This window comes from Terrapene carolina, unplaced genomic scaffold (genome assembly GCF_002925995.2).
Source record: "Terrapene carolina triunguis isolate 2854851 unplaced genomic scaffold, T_m_triunguis-2.0 Scaffold96, whole genome shotgun sequence".
NCBI lineage: Eukaryota > Metazoa > Chordata > Testudines > Emydidae > Terrapene > Terrapene triunguis.
Window position 1 is genome coordinate 9596647 of NW_020664447.1, and position 27743 is coordinate 9624389.

Below are 27743 nucleotides of genomic sequence, written 5' to 3' on the forward strand. Positions count from 1 at the left end.
AGTTGGAACATGTGCAGTGAGTGAGGCAGGGAAGTGCAGAAGTGAAAGGATGGTCTCAGTGGTCTGGAAGTTGAAGGTCATGTTAGAGAATTGAATTCTATACTTGCCTCTGCCACAGAGTTTCTCTATAATGCTGGGTAAGTCATATAAACTAACTTTTCATAGGGTGTTCCTCACTATCTGAAAATCCATTGCAAGATACAGGGGGCCAGAGCTGCAGAATTTCTCAGTATCAAAACTGCCACTGAAGTCAATAGGAATGGTGTTTTGAACAACATTTTTGTAGCACTTTAGATAAGTGCTGTGAAAAGTCAAGTTTTAGGGGTCTCAAATTGGGCACCAAAAATCAGTAGAAATGTGACAATTTTGGTTTTCCTCTGTGCCTCATTATCTCAGCTGTAAATGGGGATATAATCATTAATCTCTCCGGACTAAAGAAATTCTTTAGTGTTTGTGAAACACTTGTACTATGGTGAGAGCAGCACGGAAACCTCCATGAAGATAACTTTATTCAGTGCAGGGTATGGAGCAGCATCTCTCCCCGTGGCCCCCCCCCCCCCTCACACCCACCCCCACACACACACACTTTTTTCCATTTGAAAATACTTTTTCAAAGTTGAGTCACGCTAGAGTTTAGGCTCCCATAAGTTCCTTGACACAACGCTGAGAGTAATTTTGCAAAAATGGTGCAGTCAGTAACCACAAGGGTAATTTATGAAACTTCTAAGTTCCCTGTGGCTGCTGCTTCTGTTCCCTTAGAAATGTGTGTCACGACCACAAGAGCGTAAGTGCTTTAAAATAATACTAATTATCATGGTGCCTGGATAGTCTGAAGTGCTGCAATGTGCATTACCTTGCACTGTGTTGACAAGTTGGGCTCTTTAATCCAAAGAATTTGACACTGGTCTCCTACAAAGCTACAGGAATAAGACACTAAATGAAATGCCCAGGAATTAGAGAAGTTAACTCTACTTGTTTTAAAGCATATTGCACTTCTACCATTACTACAGAGGACTGACTTCAGTATTTTGAGAATACAAGTCCAATACAGATGCACTTTAGAAAAAAAGAAAGTTAATTTTTTTTTAATTAGACTAGGCTGGCGAGCTCTGCTATACTGTATCATTAATCATACTGTATACCTATATAGTAATTACAAAATCATGCATTTTAATGGCTGGTTGACTTCTGGGCAACTTCAGATATTCATTGCTGTTATAGTGCCTGCATTCATTAGATATGCACAGCCCCCATTGATTGCAAGGGACTATAACCCTGATCCAATACGAGTGTTTTCATTGACTTCAATGGATTTCATATCAGCCCCTATTATTGTAGGTTTGTCTACTGTAGTTATTCCTTCAAACCATAACAACCATTAATGGGAAGTACCCGTATATCTACACACTAGCTTGAATAGGCTCCAGGTTATGGGGCTGACACACAGTGACTAGAGAACTGAACATTCTGAATTTTTTTTTTTTAAAAAACACAAAAAACTAAGCCAGTAGGGAATTCCTACCTCATTGTTCCCATTTCCACCTACTCTCCCCCCATTCTTCTGCCCTTACTGCTCCCTCCTTTTTGTCTTCTACCAACTCTGGACTTCACATGCATGCCTTCCTTTATCTACACGTGAAAGTCAGTGAGATTCAACACCACATGGTTTGTAAAGCAAGGAGCGAATAACTGCTTGTTGGAGGGAAGCTGATACACTACTCCCGTTTATGCCCCAAACCAATCTGTCTCAAAATACTGCATCAATACATTTAACCTCTCAATATACACATTATACATAGTATTTTCCAGTATATTCCTATTTCGCTGGATTTATAGTGTTCTTGGGAAGAATCAAGCCACCCATGTACAACAATGGTGAAAAAGCAACACATGTAAGATCCAGGGCTTCTTTCCACTCTAATTCCCACAAAGCCCAAGTTAGGAAAAATATAGTGATAACATACTCACTAAAGGGACGGCTACATCCAATTCTTTTCCTTTTAAATGTCTCTTTATTAGATTTGTTGTGTCCCCTCTCCCTCCCCTCCCCCCCCCAATATATTCAGTCTGTATCATCCCCACTTTTCTCTGCTGCAGCTATATAACTTTAATGAGATGTATTCCAGCTTCTTTTTATTATTTCCTTATTATCCTTTGCTTTTAGGAAACATGCAAAATTCACTAGTAGTTCTTGGGACTTAAATATCTAGATCAAAATGGCAGATGAAATTTAACAGGCACTATTTGGAGCACTTTAAGTTTTGCTTGCAGATTGTGGTCTGAATTAGTTCTAAACTCAGGAAAATGATCTGGGTATCATTTTGAAGAGCTGTAACAGATCTGTTCAATGTGCAGTGGAGACTAAAATGAATACAGTTTTAGGCTGTATGAACATGGGAAATATAATATATGGAAAGTGTGATTATGCCATTATAGTAATCAATGGTACATTTTCACCTTAAATTTTGTATTCAGTTTTGTTCACCTCATCTTAACAAATAGAAAAAAAATAGGAATCCCTTTGTTGCTGTTCTCCTAATGTGCTAAAATTGAGGACTAGGACAATTTTCTTTGGAAAGAAGAATTATCATGTGATAGATAATGACTGAATAGGAGAAAGCAAAACTGACACCAATATTTACACTTTCCCACACTACAAGAACAAGAAAGTATGATTTCACTGAAGGCAACACATTTTTCACATTTAAAAAGAAAATGAATATTTATTCCATATACAATTTTAAATCTTTAATCATAGCAAAATTTATCTAGCCAAAAAGGTATAATTCATCCACTTAAAGTACAAATTCCTTTTGTTTAGTACTTAGCTTTCCATTCACAGAATACTTTTACATCTTCAGATTTTGATAAAGCATGGACTTTGACAAAAGTGAACACTGAATAGTTGAAAAACTAACATATGCTACAAGCCTCTTGCTATTTTAAAGATCTGATTTTTAATAGGCTCAGTCAATTAAAAAAAGCTTGCAATGTACATCATAGTAAAAACACAGATTTATGATCTAATCTAGACTGATAGGAGACGCTGGGGATTGTTCCCTTGTTAAAGACAAATTTTGCCAGTCTTACAAGTTTCCCATTAAAATCATGCAGTTCTTTTTCAAATCAAACAAATACAACCACCACCTATGAAACACGTGAAACTATGATTTAAGCCACTTAAAAAAAAAAAAGTTTCACTTGCTCAGTACTAAAAGTGAGAACCTACGGTTTGATCCCCACCCCCACCCCCAACTTTTTAGCAAAGCCTACAGGAGAGACCTAGATGATACAGAATACAGTTTGACATATCACAGGTGGGGGTTTTGTTTGATTTATGTACTACCTGATGTTCATAATAAATAATAATAATAATAATAATAGAAAAAAACCTTAAGCAAGCTCTTTGTTTCTATTTCAATCCTCTGTTCTTGTTTGTATGAAGTACTAATCAAAGAGTTTTGGCACATCTAGATAGCTGGATCAATTTGGACACCTAAAGAGTTCCTTCTGCCCTGCAAGGGAGGATATTCAGAAAAGGCTGCCATATCTAAATATCACTGAAGTATAATGAGAAGTAGACCTTCTAGTGATGCTTGTGAATAGTGCACAATTTAGGATTTAGTGCCAGATGACTAATAAGGTCTAATTCTGCCATCCTTTCTCGGGCAACTGGACTGTTTATTAGGAGCTTGACACAGAACAACTATGTGATCCAATTCATTGTAATCAATGGAATGATAACCATTGATTTCCTCTGAAGCAGGATTGGGCCCTATGTTCTCACCATTAGATCAACTAACTTTTAGGAATAAAGGTAAGATTTATTAAACATAATTAATTACACTATTTGTCATTCCAGATTTAAGGTAAAAATTATACTGCATCAGTTACTTTATTGTTGTTTAACAAGGTTTTGGGTACACAAAATTTATTCACATTAATTAATCAGCAGAAAATTTGAACTGATCCATAGCAGTAATCTAAATCATTGCATTCATTTGAATAAGACCGAGCAAAGCTGGCAGTCCCTTGCAATCAGCCATTGTAATCAAAGTCTGCATATAATGAAGTAGTCAAGAGTCACTTAATTAATTTTAAAGGCCACTAACCTTTAACCAACAGCATGTGATTTTAATCATCCCAGAAAGGTAAAGTTATAGCAAATACAACTTCTCATTTACAGACAATGAGGTAACTATATTCATAGTTTTAATTCTGAGTACACAAAAATGACTTTTCAGTGCAGTTCTACAGAATGTAGATACCTTGATATAGCAGTAGAGAATTTTCTAATTACTGTATTTGACATGTGCACCACACATGGACTTGGTACTGTAAACCACAGCAGCAATTTGTTGTTTTCAAGTACTGAAAACATTGCTATACATTTTGCAAGGTCCCATGCAAGTACACTATGCACCAGATCTGTGCGTAGGCAATATTTTTCAAGCCTAACAGCATGAAAAAGGGTTAATTTCCCAACTCTAACAATACACTTAGATAAGTATTAAAAAAGGCCTAATTAGAGCTGATCTGAAAACGTCCATCATTCCTCTGTGCCATCTACTTACACAAAGAAAACGCACCATTGTCTCCCCTCCTGCTGAACTGCCATGGTACATCATGAAAGACATAGGGCTGGTCTACACTACCCGCCGGATCGGCAGGCATCGATCCAGCCAGCGGGGGTTGATTTATCGTGTCTCATATAGATGTGATAAATTGACTGCTGAGCACTCTCCCATCGACTCCAGTACCCCACCAGAATGAGGAGCGCAAGTGGAGTTGACGGGAGAGCGTCAGTTGTCAATTTACTGCAGTGAAGACACTGTGTTAAGTAGATCTAAGTACGTAGACTTCAGCTACGCTATTCATGTAGCTGAAGTGGCGTATCTTAGATCGACCCCATGCGGTAGTGTAGACAGCTTGGCCTATAGAGGCATAAGGCATCCAAACTAAGACTCCTATAAGGAACAGCAGTGGCATTTCCAAATTGAAATCTTTGGTTTTCAGCCCAAAGATTTTTCAGCCCAGTTTTTGGTTTATCGGAGTTTGGTTTTTCAACAAGCTGAAATTTTCTGCCAAAAAGCAGGCACTTCTCAAAAGATTTTCTTTAATTGAAATCCTAGTTTTCCATCGAAAAAAAAAGTGTTTCACTGGAGAATTTTTAGCCAGCCCTAACCCTAATCTCTTTATGTACTATATTTTGGAGTTTAGAGTTGTTACCACTTAAACTCTAAGTAAATCCCATCTACTCTCTTTTTCTTGACCCTTGAAAACTTCCCCTGATAATGGCCTTTAACTGCTCATCCAACTCATATTTAAACCTGATATTAAAAAAGTCATTATGTATTGTCATTACCCTTCTTTAAAATACAGTCACATATTTAAGCATTCATGTCACAGACACACAGAGAGTATGGGGGACTCTCAAAGTCAAATCCTGTCACTTTCAGATGGTACCAGATGGGTGCAGCCCTCTCTACACCAACATAATCACAGAGGGCCAATGCACACTAAAAAGTGTGTAGCACTGTCCAGAGAGTGTTTGTGGCCAGAGTGTAACCTGTATGGATTTTATATCTCCCTACACTAGCTGGGGTGAATCTAGTTCTATGGTTGTAAGTGGCACTATTCTCACACTAGTTCTGAGCTAATCAACATTAGAGAAAGTCTATTTTGTTTGCACTCTGAGCATCTGAAAGCGGCAGTTTCTAAAAGAATTCAGACCAATAATTTCCCACCCCAGTTTTCATCTGTACAGATTAGACTAGCTGACTGTACTGTACCAATCAACTTCTGCTGAAGATGCATGTTTGTAGGATACCTTAGATTGTAAACTTTTCAGGGCAGGGGCCATCTCTCTATATGTTTGGATAGTGCCTTGCACAGGGGGGCTGGGGCCTCTAGTCACTACTGTAATTCAAATAATAAATAGTAATAGCGAGGCCTTAGTTACTTGGCTTTTAAATCTCATCAATAAAGGCACCTGAAAGTCTTCAGGAAACACATTAGAAATACTGTATCTCATCCTAATGATGAAATTGTGCCTGTGTACATAACTATTTCTAGGTTAACTAAAGTGCTGCATGAGACCAAGGGAGTTCAATTACTCACTAGTCACCCATTTGATACCGGAAGATGTAGCCACATTTAAATCCATATCAGAAGGGATTCACTCAGGACACATTTTATACAAAATATAAATCCAACCATAGGGGCTACTCCTGGGGACAAAATTCTGCTGCTGAAACCACAAACAACGCTCAGTAAAGATAATGAGAACCATATGTATATATCAAATGATAGAATTCAGCCCTTAGGGCCAGATATTGCCCTCAGTCTCCACACATGCCTCACTGTCCTAGATGAGACTTCTACATGTGGACTGGTGGTTTGTTTCTCTCTCCCTGCCACAATGCAGTCTTTTCCCCAGGCTAAGAGGAACCAGCTAGAAACTACAGCCAGTAGGAGCAGCTGCCAAAGCAGGTACCTTTGGACATGGAGGACTTTCTACAGTTTTGACAGGACTTTCCCTTCCAAGTGCTGATTGGCTGTTTGCTCCAACACACTCCCCCTCCCTCAGTCTTGACCTCAGACCCACTCTGCCCTTTCCTCCTCACTCCCTGGTCTTTTCTTGCCATTTAGCTGATGCTCTCATAACTATACCCATTCCCAAAAATAAATAAAAATAATGACATTTGCTGCCATCATATTGTTCTCTCTGATTGTGTGTTCTATCCCTCCCCCCCCCACCACACCATACCTGTCTAGCTATATAGTTCTCTCTGATTGTGTGTTCTATTACACCCCCCCCCCCACACACACTATATCTGTCTTGTCTAGCTAGACTGTAAACTCATCAAGGCAGGGACCGTCTGCTACTCTGTGTTCACACAGTTTCTAGCGCAATGGGGCCCTGATATAGGTTTGTCCTTACACAATTCCCTAATAAACACAATAAATAATCCAAGGGAATGTTTTACTTGGTTGCTTATTCTAGCCCATGTAATAAAATATAAACGGTTTAAAAGCCATTTCAAGAAGTAGACTTCATTACAGATGAAGAAAACTAATATTGATATACAGTTAAAACTCTTCTACCTTTAACGATGCTAGTGGACTGCCTGATCTATCAAGTTTTATTAGTGCAAACTTGCAAAAATGCTACTATTTACAAGTGCTCTTCTGATTTGCTGAAAGAGCATTTTTAACTTGACCAGCTTTGAGAAGTTATAAATATTGCATATGCTTTGCCCACCAGAATAAGTTACAAATGGTCATGAAATACAAATTGAAAATCTGAAGGGAAAACAGGCACATGGCATACTGATTGTCTAACTAGAAAAGCCATCTTAAACATGTTCCTTTTAAGAGATTACAAGTGTCTTGACTAACCCAGTGAAAATTAATTTTATTTTTATACATCACATTTCCACTTTATAGGAATAGCCTATAGCCTATGTCAATAACTTTATAAACAATGTAACTTGTCCTTACTCAGGCAGACCTTCTGGTTAGCTTCATTAATATTTGCCTGTGTAAGAACTGAGGGTTGTTGTGTGTTTTTTTTTTTTTAAAGTACCAGTAGAAGGCCTTCCTAATTTGTTCAGTTCAAAATTAGCCAGTGCAATGACATTGCTGTACATGTCAAATGCCAAGCAATTCAAAGTGAAAGCTAAACTACTCTTAAAGATATTCATAATTATTTTCATTACACTCACCTGTTGTCGAATTTCTTCTTCCATTTTTACTGGGGACCCCAGCTCTGCAACTTGTTTAACACCTTCACTAGCATATCCTCCATATTCCCAAAGGACATAGTTCTTGGAGTGAGAACCACCAATGATTGCTGACCAATGATTAGCTCGTCCTTTAAATAATAAAAAAAAGAGAATTGGTTAAAAGGGAATAGGCACACTGGCTTTCAGACTGCCAACAGCCCCAATACTGCAGAAGGTGAAGACAGGCCCTGCTACCACTCCCTGGGCCAGAGCATATTATGCCCTCTCCTATTATAGTGAAATTTGGCTTAACTTGTCCAATTCTGCCAAGTCCTGAGCATCTCTTATCAGGGCCGCCCAGAGGATTCAGGGGGCCTGGGGAAAAGCGGGGGAGCTGCGGCGCTTGTACTCACCCGGCAGCAGTCCGGGTCTTCCGCGGCATTTCGGCGGCGGGGGGCCCTTCAGTGCTGCCGAAGCCACGGAGTGACTGAAGGGCCCCCTGCCGCCAAAATGCCGCCGAAGACCCAGACTGCCGCTGGGCCAGGACTCGCGGGGCATTTCGGCGGCGGGGGGCCCCTTCAGTCGCTCCGCGTCTTCGGCAGCACTGAAATTGCCCCACTTGCCCACCGGGCGGCCCTGTCTCTTATGAGGCTTACTGATTGTTTTCGATCCCCATGAAACCCACAGTCCATGTCTCCTTAGGGAGAAAAAAAGAACAAACTATTTCACTATAACATGATACTTGAAAACTCCTAAATATTTAATTTATTTAACAATAAAATACACAAGTGGAGAAGCGGTCAATGTTCCAGCTGGATAGGCGCACACACCCATGCTGGCCAATTGGTATGAGCCTTTAACATTTTCACTTGGTAAACAGATGCACCTGTAAGCAATTTTGTAATTAAGCAAAACAAAAACAAATATATTCTCCTTGATTTGAGCTTCTTTCTGCAGCATAACAGGAGCCATCTCAAGCAGCCCTCTTGTGGTCCAACACGGCCCAGAGGTGTGCTGCCCACCACTCCCTCTTCTGGCTCTTGTAAGAATATCGCCCAGGCCAGAATACTTTAAATTAAGATTCCCCACTTTGTGGGGTTTTGCTTATTAAGTCTCTTATGAGAAGAGAAACTTTCCCTTCACTCCTCAAGTCCAGTGCTTGTTCCCTTTGATTCAGGGATCCCTCAGCCCTCCTTCTGGGAGCATGTGATACTTTGAACAGATTTCCTCTCCTTGGGTCAGGAGCTCCATGGCCGTATGTCTGGGCTGCTAACTCACACAGGCTCTCTCTCCTTGAGTCGGGAGTCCCACAGGCATCATTCTGGGGTCTAGACTGCTAATTAAGGCCAGCTTCAGCACTCACTCAGCTTTCAACCCTGGGCTTCTGCTCCCCCTTCACCAGGGCTGAAAGTGGCCAGCAAGCAGGCAAACAGTGTTAGTCCTTCTCCCCCTTTGTCTCTCAGGAAGCTTCTCTTATCTCCAGGACTCCAGTAGCTACATTCATTTTCCCCACCTGGGTAGGAAGGCCAAATGAATCACAGGTGGGGCTGGACCCCTTACCCCTTAAAGGGCCAGTCACCCTGTGACTGAGAGCTTAAGTTCCCTCTTAATTTTAACTTTGGAACTTCCATGTAAAATATTAGAATGATACTTGGAGAACTCTTGTCTTAAGTGACCACACAAGGGATTTAACAAGAATTGTTTGCTTAACAGAGATGGTTTTCTAATAAAGCTAGATCGGGTTAGAGCTTTATGATAGGAGGTTGCCTAATAAGGGAATAGGCATACTGGCTTTCAGACTGTTTGTTGTGATCTCTCATGTGAAAACTGCATAAGGAGCCCCAGTTCCCCCAGATACACAATGTTGACCATCCTGCCCAGGCACAAGATCTGTTATCTCTTCTTCCAACCACCTCTGCTGTCTTCCTACAGAAAATACTTGCCTTTCTCATCCTTCCTCTTACTCCTGTCCTCCCTCTTCCTTCCATTCTACTGGTTTTCAGTACTCAACAATAGCCCATGCCCCCTAACAAACTTTTCTTCTGCTGTGTGTAAGGTCAGGCTGAAGAATTTCCCAGACAGGGGTCAACGGTAGAGTTCGAGGTGCCCTAGTGCTGAGATCTCACTCCTTTGAGCCCAACCACCTCCAGTTGAGCAGCTCTAAGCAGGGCCGGCCCACAACATTTTGACACCTGAGGCAGGGAGCTCAATGACGCACCAATGCCCCCATGCTTGGGCCAAAACTTTGAAAGGTCTCAATTCTGCCTTCTTCCTCTTCTACTCCTCTCATCGTACTGCTCTGCTACCTACCCCAATGAAGGAGAACTAACAACTTAAAATGCCTTGTTCAAAAATGTTAAGTAACACTTAACTTTCAAATGCCTGAACAGCAAATGTAACTTTTCTTGTCTGCATAGTAAACACAGGCATTTTTATCTGTTTGAATAATCAAAGTGGTGTTTTCCGTGCCTTCTTGGTTGCAAAGATTTGAACTGCTTCCTGAAGGTCCACAGTCTGGGCCAGCTCATGCTCTATTGAGATGGTTGCAAGGCCGACCAGCCTTGCCTGTGTCATTGTGGAGCGTAGATGTGTTTTTATTAACTTCAGCTTGAAGAAGCTGCGTTCTGCACCGGCAACTGTTACAGGAAGTGTTAGAAGTATGCGCAGAGCAACAAAAGCATTTGGAAAGAGGGTGGTCATCTTATTTGTGCACATATATTCCAGAACAGCCTTTGGAGTTGATCCTGCTGAAATGTATTGTGACAAAGTTCCTCCTCTGCCTTGGTGGGTTCTGCACTTTCTGGCAGATTTGCTCGCCTCAGAGGTTTACGGTAGTCCTCAGTTTGGCTCCTTTTGTTAGTGGCACAAACCTGCCGTTCACTCGGCTAACCTCATCACTGGCCAACATGGGGAAAAAGGAGAAGAACAATCCCTGCAGTTTCTACTGGCCCACCTAATGGGTCGGGGGACAGGCCAGAGACTTCCCCTCTGGTGGGACCCACAGTCCAGATCAACTCCTCTTATATCAAATAGGGAGTTGGGGGGGAATGGGGGGAACCCAGGCCTGCCCTCTACTCCGGCCCAGGGCCCTGTGGATTGCAACTGTCTATAGGGCCTCCTGTAACACCTGTATGACAGCTACAACTCCCTGGGCTACTTCCCCATGGCCTCCTCCCAACGGCTTCTTTGTCCTCACCACAGGACCTTCCTCCTGATGTCTGATAACGCTTGTACTTCTCAGTCCTCCAGCAGTACACCTACTCACTCTCAGCTTCTTGAGCACCTCTTGCTCCCAGCTCCTCGCATGCACCTCACTAACTGAAGTGAGGTTCTTTTTAAAACCAGGTGCCCTGATTAGCCTGCCTTAATTGATTCTGGTAACTTCTTAATTGGCTCCAGGTGTCCTAATTAGCCTGTCTTAATTGGTTGCAGCAACTTCCTGATTGTTCTGGAACAGCCCATTATCTTACTCAGGGAAAAGGGACCTTCTGAATCTGGGACTAATAGATCTCTCCCATTGATCACTCTCCTGTAGCCCTCTAGCCTAGAGGGAGGGAGGTAGGGGGCTGGTCCTCCTGCTACTGGGCCCTGGGCTCTCCCTACGGCTGCTGCTGCTCCAGCTACTCCCCTGGATGAGCCAGACCCCCCACCCCTTCTCTGTTACCTGCTTGCTTGCTGGCTGGCTGCTAGACACCCCCCCACACCCTTGGTTGCTGCTGCTCCAGTTACAGCCCCGGGGAGGGGGCCTGCTGGCCCACTCCCCAGAGGAGGGGAGGGAGGGACCCCAGCCATTGCTCCTGCTGCTGTGGACACCACCACCTGAGAGGGGTCCTTCCTGCTGGCCTTCCAGACTGCCGCCTGGAGCTGGTGTGTTCGCTGCTGGGGAGCTGCTGGAGCCCCGAGAAGAAGAAGAGGACCATCTATCAGTGGGGGAGCGCGTACGAATTCTACAGACCACTGTGGAGGGGGCCCTCACGGACTGAGTAACTTTTGAACTGTGCTTTTGTGGTGGGGGTCTAGACTGTGTTTGTGGGGACACAGGGGGTGTGGTGTGGAGCCTGCCCCCGGTCCATCTGTGTCCCCCCCGACCCCCACCACCATCGTTGCCCCCTCCACCACCCCCACCGGCTACTCACCATCTGCCTCAAGCTCCTGCCTCTGGGACTCAGCTGCTTGTCACGCCCTGTTGCCACCATTGGGCCTGCTACAGCAGCCAGCCTAAACTGACTTTCTTTTTTTGTTGCAAGTGCACGTGGGTGCACGTGCCCCCCCCCTTTTGGACTGACCCCTTCCCCCCTGCAGCAAGCCCCCAGCTTTGCCCCTGCTACCTACCCATTTGCCCCTTGCAGCCTTTTGCCCCTCTCCCTTGCCCCAGCCCCTCGCTAGCTCCAGTTTGTTTGCCTACCTCGCCCTTTCCCTCGGCAGCCTTTGTCTGTTTGACCCGCCCCAGCCTCTGAAGCTAGCCCCGTGGTTCCTCTGCCCCACTCCCGGCCTGGTTGTTCCCCTCCCCCTGCAGTCCCCTTGCCCTGATTAGCCCCTCCCCTCGTGCACCCATGTCCCCTTCTATGCGCTTGTGTCCCTTCCCGTTTTAGTTTGAACCTGTCTCACTGCACCCCCCAATGCTGTTATATCCCTCCTTCCTTGGTGCAACTAGAAGAGCCGGAAACCCTCCCCTAGTCGGTGAATGACCCCTAGCCCTTGATAGCCCCCCCCCATCCAGCCCACCCCCTTTTTTGGCGCCCTCCTCCCCTGCCTGCAGCCTAGCGGGGAGGAGTGGTATACCTGCTTCCCCACTCCCTGCCCCCCCTCTGGTGTTTGTCCTCCCCCCGTCCTCATTATGGCAGGGGACGAGGCGAGTGGGATCCCTCGGGCAGACCCTGCTGCCCCTCCTCCACCCACCCCACCATCGTCCCCCCTAGCCTCTACCTCAACCGCTGCTGCCGAACCACCTGCTACCGCCCCTGCTGGAGCACCGGCAGCGGCGGGTAATGAGGTGACCTCCGCTGCTGCCACGTCCCTCGCCCCCTCCGACTCTGGGGGAGCCCCCCCAGCCGGCAAGAAGGGCCAGGGCACAAAGAAAGGTAAAGGTCTCGCCAAAAAGGCCAGGCCCTCCATGGCGGGGGCTGCCCCCACTGCCGTGGCCCCGCCACCGGCCGCAGCATCCCTCCCCGCTGTTCCCTCCACCAGCTCTGTGGGTGTCCCTCCCCCAGCCCCCAGGGCATACTGACTGTAGGTATGACTTTGCTCCAGATATATCAAGGTCAACACCTTGGAGTCTCTTACAACATTTATTGCAAACAGTATGTCATGCCAGAACACTAAGCCCCACAGAAATTTGAAGTTATGTTTCTGGTGATTCCATTTCCCTCTGCCACGGTTCTCCCACGAACAGTTCCTGTCATAGCATTATCCTCCATAATGGCAACTACGGCATCATCTATCTTCCCAATTTGGTGTTTGATAGGCTTTATCGCCTCCACTCAACTTTCCCATCGTGTGGCACTCAGTGGTTTCAGTGTCAGAGAGGATGTTCCAAGATGTTGCTTCAAAATTTGCCATCGATAAGTTGATGCAGAGAAAAATACATAGATGCTTTGAATTACATTAAAAAATTCAGCAGCCTCACTAGAAGCTGATGCTGCATCACTGACCACCAAGTTCAATGAATGAGAGCTGCATGGGACAAAAAAAGCTTGAGGATTTAACTCTCGGATCCATGTCTGCACTCCTCTGTTCTTTCCTCTCATGTTGGCATCATTATCGTAGCCCTGACCTGTCATGTCAGCAATCACAATTCCCGTATCTTCCAGCTTTTTAAGAAGCACATTTGTCATACCAGCTCCTGTAGTATCATCAATGTCAATAACTTCTAGAAAATGCTCTCTGACAGTCACCATTGCAGGAACATTTTCACTAGGTTCTGTTGTTGTTACAAAACGCACCATTAAAGTCATTTGTTCCATATGGCTGATGTCAGGTGTGCAGCCAGAATAAGAGAGTAATATCTTGCTGACTTCTGCCACAATCTTCTGTTTGACTTTTGTTGCCAGTAACTGTATGATCTCATTTTGAATTATTTTTCCAAGGTAGTGGTGTGTGTACATTTCTTGGGCGGTGACCCTTATTAGATGCTCCTGGAGTACAGCATCAATCTCAGCCATCAGCTCCACAATTTTAAGGACGTTTCCATTGTTTGGCACATACAGCTGATCTGAAGTGCCACACAGTGCTAGGTTTTGGGTAGCAAGCATTCTCACAATGGCAATGAGCCTTTTCAGAACATTTTGTCAGTAAAGAGACTCTGATGCAATCTTCTCTTGATGCTGATCATCTATGGTGGCCTTTAACCTTAGTCTCATCTCAAGCTCTTTCCACTTATGGAATGCTCTCTGGTGATTTGCTGCCTTCTCATGACATGCCAGATTTCTAGCCAGATTTTTCCAGTCCTTTGTTCCTGTAGAACCCAATGTGGCTGGAACATTAGACTGGAAGAGTTTGCAACAAAAACGGTATGCAGCATTCTGGGTTTTTGAGTACATAAGCCATGGCCTCTCCACTTTGTCGCCATTAGGGATTTCACGCCAGTAATGTGTTGAATGGAAACTTCTATTTTCCTTGTCTTTGGGGAACATGAAGTTTTTCACTTGCTGTGGCCCATGTAGTACAAGGAAGTCCCTCAGGCTACTGCTCAAGTGGGTCCACAGTCCTGGATCATCTAGACTTAAGGAACTAAACTCAGCAGCAGCTGTTTCTTGCGCCTCCACCACACTCTTCTCTGGTCTACACTTTTCTTCACGAATGTGCATGGTTACTTCCATTTGCGATGGAGATATGGATGCTGCAGTAGCTGCCAGGTCACCTGCACTCTGACTAACTGGAAGATCAGGCATCTCCTCACCACTCACATCCTCACTGGGACCGGAAGGCTCACCGTGAACATTTGTGTCTATATATCTCAGGAGAGCTCCTTCCTGCTTGGATAGAAAAGCTTCCTTTGCTTGCTTGCTTTTGCTGAATGCTGCCCCCGAGGGGCATTTTCGTGTTTTACTCATGACTGCTGTTCTGTGCCAGCTATAGAGGCTCTCAACACTCAATTAAAATTAATGGAGATATCCTATCTCCTAGAACTGGAAGGGACCTTGAAAGGTCATTGAGTCCAGCCCTCTGCCTTCACTAGCAGGACCAAGTACTGTTTTTGCCCCAGATCCTTAAGTGGTCCCCTCAAGGATTGAACTCACAACCCTGGGTTTAGCAGGCCAATGCTCAAACCACTGAGCTATCCCTCCCCGCCCCCAATTGAAGGGGACAAATAAGCAGGCTGGTAGCAGGGCCTGAGTGAGGGAAGATATCAGCGTCTTAAGGGCCTAACTGGCTCCTACTACTTCAGTTAACTGCCTGTTCTCCTCAAGTGGGTTCAGGGAAGCAGCAGGAAACAGGAAGCTCCCTGAGAAGCTGGTGTTAATCAGTCGAGGCTCCTGGGGGTGCTAGAGAGGTACATAAGAGGCTCCTCCTCCTCTCTCTCCCTGCAGCTCCTGCTGCTTTCTGTTATTCCCTCTCACCTTTTCTCCTGCCTGCCTGTTATGTCTCTTGTGCCCTCCTTCCTCCAGCACAGCACTCCACCATCTCTGTGCATCTAGAGCAGAGAGAATACATATGCACCAGCAGCAGACACAATTTTCTACACTCTGGGTCCTAGTGGCACCTCATCCTCCCCCCCCCCCAGTCTGGCACCTGAGGCAGCCACCTCAGTTCGCCTCATGGTAAGGCCTGACTCTAAGGCAAAGTGCTCATTGGCAGAAAAGGGAGCAGTTACCCCTTACAGAGACAGAGGGGGCAGTATCCTTTCATCCTTATACAGGAAAACACTGAATCAACACAAAAATCAAATGTTCACTGTCAGGAACCTAGGGCCACTTGCAAATATGTGCATTGCAGCTGCACACCTAATTTTCACATCTAGTTACTAGAACATGCAAGCACAAATGCTATTAGCAAGTGCACATTGCCATTTCATTATCTAATTGGCTTTTGGTTCACATAATTAAAGTAATTGTATATTCAGATTAAGAAAGTGCCACGTGCATTTTTGCCCATGGTCCCAGCTTCCAAACTGTTTGAAAACTCTGCCTAAAAGCTATTTCTGTTGAGCTTCACAGGCCTCGATTCAACACATTACTTCCCACACACATATCACTTGTGTAACACAGACAGACCCTGGTCGTCAGCAGGTGGGATTGAACCTGGGGCCTCTGGAGTTTAGTGCATGAGCTAAAAGCCAACTGGCTCTTAGCTAAAGCTGTAGAGCAGACTCATTTTATATCTCTCTGTGGTTTCAGTGCCACTAGATGGGCCAGAACACCACACCCAGGAGGTGTGTGGGTTACACTTGCATGTGCACTATCTGTATACATACACTCATATGGTTATGAAGCATCTGTGTGTATAACAAGACTGCTGCTTACTGAGCCCCCCTGGCGAAGCGGTGCCTCTGCTGGCTCCCCACCAATTTTTCCTCTCTTCAGGGCCCTTTGAGAACCCACAGAGACTTTCTCTGGTTAACAGTATCCCTGCCTAGGGCTAGTTTAATACCAGAACTAGTTTACAACAGCCCAGAGTCCCAAACTAGAGTCCATTAAACAACAAAACAAAGAAAAAGTCCATACTTATCTCTGGCATTTTCTCTCACCCCAAAGCTCTTCTTCTATCACTTACTTGGGACACACATCCAATCCAAAACACAGTCAGGGTTTCTTCTTCACAGAGCTCACTGGGCTTTACCCTCCAAGCTTCCCAGTGCCATAGTCCTGCAAGGGCTTTTTTAGTTTTCTTTCATCCCTGCAATATCTCCCTCCCCCAATTACTATAACTCCCTATGCATCCTCCATTTGTTGCAGCCACCATCTGTTCTTTGTAGGGAACTGTCTGATTCCTCTCAGGTGGGGCTCATTCTATAATCAGCCTTGTCTGAGTCCCAGGCTCTCCAGCCTCAGGGCAAGCCACTTTGTTACAGAGAGATACAAGTATAATACAATTAAATCTAGAGACTGCACCCTCCAAGTGTAGACTCTTGGTCACGTTTCTTCTGAAATCTCAGTGAAAATGTGGATAAATATGTAAGAGAATGGCAAAATTAGAGTGGGAGTTAGACACTCAGGTGTAGGGTAAATAGATAGAATTTGCCTCTGAAAACTGAAGCTAAAGAAGAATATCTTGTTAAAGATATCCAGTTGAGGGAAGCAGAGAGAAAAAGGAACAGTCCTTTGAAAGTTTCATAGGAAGTAATTACACTAGATAACAACTTGCTCACTAGGGCCATCTTATCAGTGGGCTGCAAATTTTTTCATGTGAAATCATGATAAAGAGGAGCACTTTTATGGCACTCTTACACTGGTTCTCTCTGTGCTTCTGCACATTTGCATTGTTCGGATAGCACCGGTGTTTCAAACCAGTTTCATCAAAGGGTTCTCTATGTTTACAGAGCCATAAGAATGGAACAAAGAAGCAAATTTCAATACACCTGCATTTATCCAGCTTGTTTGTTTTAATTTCTTATAGCTCTAGAGGACCATGGAAGTCCTCCAGAGTCAGGAATGAAGGGACAAGGTGATTTCAGGGGTTCTGTCCCAATTTGTTATCTTTGTGAGGGCAGAGAGAGGGAAAATGTAAGACTTGGAACAAAAACGATAGTGAAGAAGGAGCAAAGGGACTAGATCAAGGGTCGGCAACCTTTCAGAAGTGGTGTGCCGAGTCTTCATTTATTCACTCTAATTTAAGGTTTCGCGTGCCAGTCATACATTTGAATGTTTTTAGAAGGTCTCTTTCTCTAAGTCTATAATATAGAACTAAACTATTGTTGTATGTAAAGTAAATAAGGTTTTTAAAATGTTTAAGAAGCTTCATTTAAAATTAAATTAAAATGCAGAGCCCCCTGGACCAGTGGCCAGGACCCGGGCAGTGTGAGTGCCACTGAAAATCATCTTGCGTGTTGCCTTCGGCACATGTGCCATAGGTTGCCTACCCCTGGACTAGATTAATGGGTCACAGAGTTCCAAGACACTAGAAATGGGGGGAGGGGGGAAGAGAATGAGCTGGAGGCTGGGATGTCAGTCAGGAAGGCTGGCTGGAGCAGACGAGGCTCCTGGGGCTAAGGTAGGCTGACTGGCTGAGCTACACTATAGAGCGGGGAGATGGAAAATACAATGGTAGCAGAGGGAATGACTGGCCAGAAGTTAGAAAAAAGTAAAGCGTGGACTTGCTTGAGCTAGAAGAAGAAACAGCAGCCAGAAAGAGTAAAAAGAAAAATCTAAAATTGTTATAATAATGAAATGACTAGTCAAGGATGTGAGGATAGGGGATATAAGCCTCTGAATTGGCGGAGTAAATTTTAAAAAGTGCTGGAGACATAGAAAGAGGTAGAAAGCTACAAGGAGGAGATCTATTAATTGAATGCAAAAGCAAGGATCAAGTGGGGAAACTATTAGAGGTTAAAATGCTAGGAAAACTGAAAGTAAGCTGCCAACTGCTTAAGTATCTGATGGAGACAAGAGGAGTTTATAAATGGGGTGCCATTCGAAATGACAAAAGATGAAGTAAAGCATAGAGGATGATAAGCCGCTCATTAGCAAGAGAGAGGAGGGGAAAGAAAGCCATGAACAGCTGTGCTTGTTGCATTTAAAAGAGAAACTTTTAGGGTAACAATAGGATACCACATTTTTTAAACCAAACCATATATTCCACCCTTGGTGAGGTGCTACAGATGTCAAATGTTTGGACATGTGGCAAATATATGTAAAGGGAAAATTAGATGCAGTAAATCTGGAGGGGAGCACTCCTATGACAATTTTGTGGAAGGGACAGAATAAAGCATAAGAATAAAGAACTGTGCTTCAAGAAAGCATAGTGCGGCATATGGCAGTTCTATAGCAGCAAAGCAATCAAGAGAGATACAAAAAAACAAAAATTACAAATAGCATAGTATGTGTGCAAGCTAATAAGATGCATCTAAGACCAAAAGGGGAATAGGAAAGGAAACTCAGTAAGGAGAAAGAGATAAACGCACAATAGAATAAATCAAGGATATGAGTGATACAGGGGAAAATAGGAGAAGACATATTATGTGTAGACAAAGAGGTTTATAGCTTTTATGACTGAGGTAATAAACTGCACATCACAGACAGGGAAAAAGAGAAAATGAAAATTATAGTTAAAGCAGCAGAAAAGTACCTACGTGTTAGCAATTTATCAATAGAGTGACTCCATGCTTTTTTAAGAGAAGGAAATAGTAAAGGATAAATAAAATGGTACTATTTATTCTTGTAATGCACATAGCCTAATTGCACATGGACAGGAACTAAATAAAAATATCCTTGATAAGGCTACTAAACCTGATAAAATTTGCATACAAGAAACAGGTTTAATAGAAAAAGTAGATTTCAGAATCCCAGGATATGGCATCTATAGGCAAAATGGAGAAGTATGAACTGGGAGTGAGGAAAACCTTTCCTTATAATTAAGAAAAACTTAAATTTATCTTGAAATTGAGGTGAAGAAACTAAACATAAAGTAAAACGCTATTGAGATTCCAACGCAAAATAAATTTTCATCTTTGAGAACATATAATATATACAATCCCCGTGGAAAACTGGAGATTAAGGATTTGACAGATAATTGAAGATGCAGCAGGCCTATATATTTATTATATGTGGAGACAAACAACTGTAACAGAATGTGGGAAAGTGGAAAAAATGGTAAGAATGGTAAATGTCTAGACAATTTATTGATGAAAATAATTTAGTAATACTGAATGATGGTACACTCACTTGGTTTAATGCAGCCAATGGAAATCTCTCCTGTCAAGACCTGGGAATAGTGTCCAGTAGTATAGCAAGCAAATACAGCTGCAAAGTCGATAAAGAAGATAATCACTTCCCTATCTTTATAGAATATCAAGGTAAAGGCAATGTTGAGGATGGAGGAAGGCCCCTACTTGGAATATTAAAAAAGCAAACTGGGAACTATTTAGAAGTAAATATAAATAAAATATTAATTAACAATGTATAAGGGATGACACTGTGTAACTTAGTAGTAATATAACTAAGGGAATCATGATGGCAGAAAAGTTATCTTAGGTATAGCTATCTGGTCATCCTAAAGGTAGAAAACAAGTTCCATGGTGGAATGAGGAGTGTAACAAAAGCAATTAAGGAAAGGACCAAAACATATAAGAAAGTAAACAATACAATGAATAGTGAGGACTTAATGAAATATAAGATAAACAAGGCAATTGCACAAAGGGCTATTAAAAGGGCAAAAAAGAAAGTTGGAGAAAGTACTATGGGAAAATAAATGAAGATGCTAAAACATCACAGGTATATAAGCAGATTAGGACAATGAATGCTAAGAGCAATTCATTGGTAAGAGCAATTCTACACCAGGGCTCACTGTAACAGGATGAGGGATAGAAAGCTCTTATGAAGAAAAACACAGAACCCCTAGTAGAAATATTCCACAACGTTAATAATGGTGAAAATCAGAGAATAGAAATCCACATGAGGAAAAAAAATTAGAAGAATCATGAGAACTGAAAGAGGTGGGATGAAGATAAGGATATGATATTAGTTATTAAATGAACATTTCTATATGAGGGAACTTCAAAAAGCTATAGCTAAGAGCAAAAAATCTGCACCAGGTAAGGATGGCATATGTAACAAAATGCTAAAACACCTGGATGAAGGGAATCTGAAAACACTGCTAATGCTGTACAACAGTATATGGGGAAAAACTGAGCTACCAATGCAGTGGAAACATGCGGTTGTAGTCCCAGTGTAGAAACCAGGTTAGCCGCGAGCAAGACCTGATGCATACAGGCCAATTGCCCTTACGTCATGTATGAGTAAAGCCATGCAAAAAAATGAGTGAAAGATTAACAACATATCTAGAGAGAAATGGCCTTATGACAATGTGCAAAGTGGGCTCAGGAGGGGGAGGAGTCTAGTTGATCATATAGTAAGAGTGAAGATGGAAGCACAAAAATTTAGGAGAAATAAAGAATATATAGGTTTCCTAGATATCGAAAAATCATAAGATATGTTGTAGAGAGAGGGCTTATTGCATAAAATAGCATCCATGGGCATGAAAGGAAGAATATGGAGGTGGATAAAGGATTTCTTAAGTAAAAGAACTATGCAGGTCAGAATAGGGAAAGCCTACCCTAGCATATATACAATTGCAAATGGCACTCGACAGGAGAGTGTCAACAGTCCTATCTTATTAAACATAATGATAAATGAGCTCCTAAAAAGGATGAGTGCAGGAATAGGCATATCCAAGTTCGTAGATGATTGTGGCATATGGGCTCAAAACAGAAACCAGGGAATAGCTGAGAAGCAAATCAATGAAGCATTTAGGAAAAGCATGAACTGGGGAAACGTGGAGCTTTAAATTTTCAATTCTAAAAACTAAAGGAATGATATTCACTAAAAGGAAAATTAAAAAATATTGTAAACTATATATGGACAGCAAATAGGTATAGTTAAAAGCTACACATTCCTCCTCATTAGATAGCAAGCTAACATGGAAGAATCACATGGAAAATATTGTAAATAAATGTGAAGGTAAATTCAATATACTTAAAAGCATTTCCAGAGTCACTTAGGGCACTGATATGAAAGCAGTGGTAATGCTTTATAGAACATTAATAACACCAGTCACTGAGTACTGATGCCAAATGTTTACTTGAGCCTCAAAAACAAACCTAAGGATGCTAGACATAACCAAGCCCACACATTGCATATGGTGCCTCCCTTACAACCTCTTTCTGAATAATGCGGAGAGCTGCTGGTGACATGCCTGTAGTGTTAAGAACAAAATTATTAGCCTTAACCTTTTGGGCAAAAGTCAACAGGGAAGATAGAAACATTAAACAAATATATGAAGAATACTGGGAATTCAGTGGAAAACATGGGGGGAAAAAACCCAAATACCGATGTTAATAGGATTAAAGTATGGAGAAAGGAATGAAGACAAAAGAAATACCTATAAGAAATGAGCATATATAGCCATGGGAACACACACAATAGGTGGAAAATCATGCCCCCCACCACGATATAAATGTGGAACTATAGAATGAAATTAAAAGGGTGAAAGGCGAGTGAAATGTGTTAAATACAGCAAATCAATATCTATGTGATAAAATGGGGAAACATTACCAAATATTTATGGATGGATCTAAAGATAAGAAAACCAGGAGAGTGGGGACAGCATTCTATGTCCCAACACATGGAATATAGAAATCCATTAGATTATCAAATTTTGTAGCCGTTTGATGGCCGAGCTAGCAGTGATAACATTGGCATTATACTGGATGTGCAACCTACCTTCACTGTCATCTTGTCATATTCCCTACTGGCAATCAAAAATGGGAATTCTGATAGCAGAAATGATATAATTAATGAAATATTGTTACTAACAACAAAATTGGCGCAGATGGGCATAAACATTGAAGTAGCATAGATCCCAGCACATGCTGGGATAGCAGGAAATGAGGTGGCAGACAAAGTAGAGAAAAACACTGTAAAAGTGAAAAAAATTGACAGAGATCCTCCTAAGTAAACAGGGATTTAAAAATCTTATTAAAATGAACTGAGAAAGGAGTAACAGGAAGTATGCATAAAAGAAACCAGGAGGAAAAGATTTCATGAAGTCTGCCCTAGAATCAAAAATGGTGATGTACTGCAAGAACCTGAGAGAAAGAGTGAGGTAGCTCTACTTCAAATACTTTCCTGACACTGTGGTTTAAACAGTAATTTGGCCTTAATTAATAAACTCAAAGATGGGCTGTGTGAGACATGCAAGGTCAAAGAAATGGTTAATCATATCCTCTGGCAGTATAAAGAGTGTAATGTTAATAGGAGGATTTTGTATGACAAACTCAGGCACCTAAAAGTGGCAAAGTTTACACTAAAATACCTAGTTAGAGCATCCAGGAAATGGGGCACCATTAAGAAAGCAATATTACATTTTTTTTTAATTACGGGGGAAAAGAGAGACTAATTATATGTCATGAAATCCAGAACCTGGAAGTTACAGACTCAGAATGTGAGTCTGTTATGCCATAATATACAAAAAGAAGAAGAAGAAGAAGAAGAAGAAGAGCAAGAGAGCATTTGAGTGTGTGTGTGGGGGAGAGAGAAACAATGGTAAGGGAGAGGTGGGATGCTGTAGGGGAAATGGGTAACAAATGGAGTACTCAGGAAGATGGACAGAGAATGTGGTGAGGAGGTAGAGAGATTAATGGAAAGAAAGATTATAGTGTATACTGGAAGGGTGTGTGGGAAAGAGATTGAGGGAATAAGAAATAGAATCTCCCAGCATATTTATTTTGGTCTGCAGGAAAGAAGGGAGTTACAAACATAGAGTGAAAGCAGAGGGAAGAGTAGAAAGTTAGAGTAAACAAATCAAAGTATGTAATGAAGTAAACAAAAGAAATGCAAATTAAAAGAGTTAAAGGTGAAACACTGAAATCAAAAAAGAAAATGGGGGAGGAAAAGGAGTAGAAATAAACAAACACAAGGGAAAATAATCAGAACAGAATAGAAAAGAGATTAGAAATAATAGAAAAATAAACAGCAGTTCAAAATAAGGTGTTAGAAAAAATAGAGAGGAAAATACAATGAACAGAGGAAGCAATTACAACAAGGATCCCCTGAAATCTCAGAAAGAAAGCTATGGAGCCTCTCAAGATGGACTTCAGTGACTTTGCTAGAAACTGTAAATGAGTAAACACAGGCAACATTGCTGAAGGCAATTGACACATCTGAGACTCAGCATGGCCACATGATCTTCAGCCATTGCCAGGAGGTGATCTAACAATACTACCAGCATAGTTTCCATACTTTGTCCAAGGCTAAAAGCAAACTTACTGGAATCAGGGAGGTCTAACGACTTCAGAGGCTTCTAGAGCTGTTTCCACCACAACTTTCTCAATAATCTACCCCACACTGGAAAATTCATGACAGGGTGATAGCTGGAGAGCCTTCAAGGTCTAGAGATGGTTTCTTGACCCAGGATCTAATAATCACTTCTTTAACAGACTGGCACTTTGTAACTCCAAAGGGAGACATGGTCAATCCGCTCCAATAATGGTCTCAGAATCCCTCATTTTCCTTTACTAGAGAAACAGATCTAATTCACAGGTCATAGCCTGCAGTTCTCCCTGCATCTCCAGTACCTTAGTGAGTGACACATACTGAAACTCAAGTAGAGAAGATTCCACATCTGTTCCCATTAGGCACAAATTTGCTACCATAGAGAAGAATCTTTCAACTCAAGCAAGACCTCTATTGAGCAGACCGTGCAATCTGGACAGCAATTAATCTCCACCCTTTGATTCATATGCGAGGGCAACATACTCTATCATATCCAGATTTAGGGTGGGAGACTTCCTGCATTTAAAATCAGATTCATACAAAACAGCCACATCATCTCTGTGACATTTATTTGGTTTATGTTGAACTGAATGCCCATTTGGGCCATTACTGAACCTATAGTGTTATCCAACTGTGTTTCTGTCATGCATGAGAACTCAGAGCCCTCATCCTTAATCACACATGAATGGTGATGACATTATAGTCATTGACTTTGTATTCAACACTTTCAATATGAGCAAGGTCATTGACACCCTGCATTCCTGAGAAAATTATCTGGCACGGCCAGTAAGGTTGATGTAATACATTTCACATTAGTGGCTGTGATAAATGAAGGGGGTGGGGGGGTTTGCTCCCTTTTATGGACAACCAGCCAGCCAGTAGCTATAAACTCCCTCTTAATAGCTGTTCTCTAATTGCTCTACCTATAAAGGGTTAAAAAGTCTCACTGCTATGCATAGGTAAAAGGAAGTGAGTGGGCACCTGGCCAAAAGAGCCAATGGGAAGGCTAGAACTTTTAAAACTTGAACAAAGACTCCCCTTTTATCTGTCTGTTGTTGCTCTCCCAGGGAGAGGCAAACAGGGCAACAGCTATGCTGTAAGAAGCTTTGGGCCAGGTATGAAAAATCCTTGATATCATACCTAGAAACTACTAATTTGAAACCCCAGATATGTAAGTAGATCAGGAAATGTCTAGGAAGATGCAATTAGGTTTATCTCTTTTTATTTCTTTATGGCTTGTGGACTCCTCTGTGCTAACCCCAGGTGCTTTTGTTTTGCTTGTAACCTGTAAACTGGACCTCAAGAAAGCTATTCTTGGTGCTTAATCCTTGTACTTGCTCTTTTAAAATCTAGCAATAGCCTGAGTTCCCAGATATATTTTCTTTCTCTTTTTTTATTAATAAAATTTACCTTTTTTAAGAACAGAATTGGATTTTTGTGTCTTAAGAGGTTTGTGCACATGTTGTTTAATTAGCTAGTGGCAACAGCTGATTTCCTTTTGTTTTCTTTCTCAGCTCTTCCTGGTATGATACCAAGGATTTTTCATACCTGGCCCAAAGCTTCTTGCTTTTTAACCCTTTACAGGTAGAGCAATTAGAGAACAGCTACTAAGAGGGATTTTATAGCTACTGGCTGGCTGGGTGTCCATAAAATGGAGCTACTGCTCCCTTCATTTATCACAGTGGCCCATGTCTTCCAAGGAGTCTCTTCCCTAAATGCCATGACCAAGTCCAAAAGACATTAAGCCCCCACAACTCAAGCCCACCCTAAGTCTACTGAGCCATAATATCACTCAAGCTTCTTACCTACTGAAAGGTATCTATTGAAGGGAAGCAGCTGCCCCAGCTACATACCCAAATTAAGATCTTCAGAGCAGACTGAAAAACACTACCTGCCCTAAGCTTCTTGAAAACCCACAAAATTTTCCGCACTCTCCAATTCACCCTCATGAATCTCTCACACCCATGCGAATGGATACCTTATTTCACTCCCCCAAACTGCTCTTATCCTGCTAGTGATTCGCTAAAAAAAACCAAGGAAACTCACCTTCTCTGGATGGAACCCCACATTCACAGAGGCCAGAGGTGAATAGACAAATTCCCCATTTCTCACTAGAGCGGCCTCAAAATTCTCAAGAAGGCCAGTGGAATATAGGCAATCATCTATTGATACACCTCACTTTTCATTTGTGTGTTCAGTTCCCCCATTTACAAGCTGAAATGCAGATTTTTGCCCAGACCAATGTGTCTTAGAAATGCACTGACAATTTGGTGCTTACCATGTACTTGCTAGGTGGAGCAGGTGAAATTATTATTCTTGAATGTTCTCCATTTTCCATGATATCTGGGCACTAGCCAAAAAACCACAAATGGTGCTAAATGTCTATAAGCCACTGGACAGCTCTACGCACTAATCATTTTAGCCAGCACAATGTAAGAAGAAATCTAATAGTTCCATTTCAATGAGCCAAATGTAATAGATACAGCATTTGGGTTCCAGAAGTATTTTTATCAAGAGCTGTGATAGCTCGTGAAAATGTGTCTGGGTAAGTGTACTTGCTATTTCTCTTGTCTTATATCTATCCAAGTTCACAAGTCTAACAAGACCTTAATTAAAATCTCTTAGTCTCTCTGATACTCAAGAAAGCAAAAGCACTTAAAAAGTGATCATTCTTCTAAAAACAACCCCAAACCCCTTTTTCTAAATTTGCTCATAAAAGGGGAGATTTCCCCCCGACCAATATTGAAACCAGATAGAGAGAGAAAGATAATATTATCATTCTTTAGCTCTGCTCTTCTTCTGCTTTGGAGTCAGCTGGTGCCATCAGAACAACACACTCAGAACAAGAGTATAACGCAGTGATTTCATCCCGAGCATTGTTGTGTGGATTCATCAGCTCTGTTGGTTCCTACACATAACAATACAATTTTAAATTTAATGGAACACAAGTTTTTCAGCTTCATGGTGTAACTTCAGCTAAATCATCCCTTATTGTGTACCTAACATAGTGAAGTACTTGTGGACTTGGAAAATGATGTTTGCTTGAGTTCAAGGCTTTGTCAAATAGCTTGCTGAAGCTTTTTTTTTATCATAAAAACAATGCTTCTTTGGCATAAACAGTTCTTGGAGTAAATTAAAGCACATAAAATGGAGCTTTGTATGGAAATTCCTGTGTATCCAGGAAAGAATATACTACACATTATAATAGTGTCTGGGACTTGGCTAGCTTTTATTTTATTTTTTTAAAGTCACAATTGTATAATGTTTCTCTGCAGTTCTTGTTTGCTAGTCGTAAAGAATATAAATGTAAAGAAAGGTCAATGTTAAAGACTTGGAATCTGTTAAGATGAGAGTTGGCAAATAAATTAGAGGGAAACATGAATGAGAAATAGAAGTGTTTGTATCTTGTTTATATATTAGCTATATTGCTGTTATCAGGTCAAAGGGGAATTTTAGCTTTTTCAGTTTTTAGTTGTCATAGAAAACCAAAAAGAAACCCCCAAACACTCAATTTTCTAAATTTGCTCTTGATGAGCGAGATTTTTTTCCTACCAACACTGGAACCATACAGCATGAGAAACAGAATATTCTCCTTCTTTAGCTCCTACTGTAAATGAATAAATGGGAGGTAGTATTAATTTTAAAATAATATTCCCCTTGGGAGATCAATATGAGAAATCTTCTCTAATTAAAATGGTAGGTGATATGTAACATGATGGACAGCCATAATATATTTATAGAAACCACTGGATTGGAAATATATTCGTGAACATTTCTGTAGTGGTATGACAAATAGTCAGTGATTCAACACAGTCAATAGTGAACAGGATTTTATTTTAATTGAATAGTTGCATGGAGTCAACATTTTAAACAGCAATGTTGACAACTACTTTTCATTTTTAATACCTCTACGTGTGGACACATGAAAAATTTCTCTGATCTTCCAGAAATTTTAGCTTTAAATTTGTTCGTTTCTCTTCTGCCTGGGTCCAATACTGCTGCCACTGAGGTCCAATGTCAAAAGTCCCACCGATTCCAATGACTTGGTGCAAAGAGAATAGATTTGTTGTGCTTTCATAATGAGACTTTT

The 27743-nt window shown here is 41.9% G+C and overlaps 1 protein-coding gene across 1 annotated transcript in view; it reads right to left on the reverse strand.

The window, feature by feature from the left end:
* The window catches only part of SPON1 (spondin 1), a 329711-nt gene that overhangs the window by 202990 nt on the left and 98978 nt on the right, over positions 1-27743 (reverse strand). Inside the window, exon 6 of the mRNA XM_026651452.2 lies at positions 7728-7876. Within this exon, the coding sequence (XP_026507237.1) occupies positions 7728-7876 (149 nt within the window). The remainder of the gene's footprint in view (positions 1-7727; positions 7877-27743) is intronic.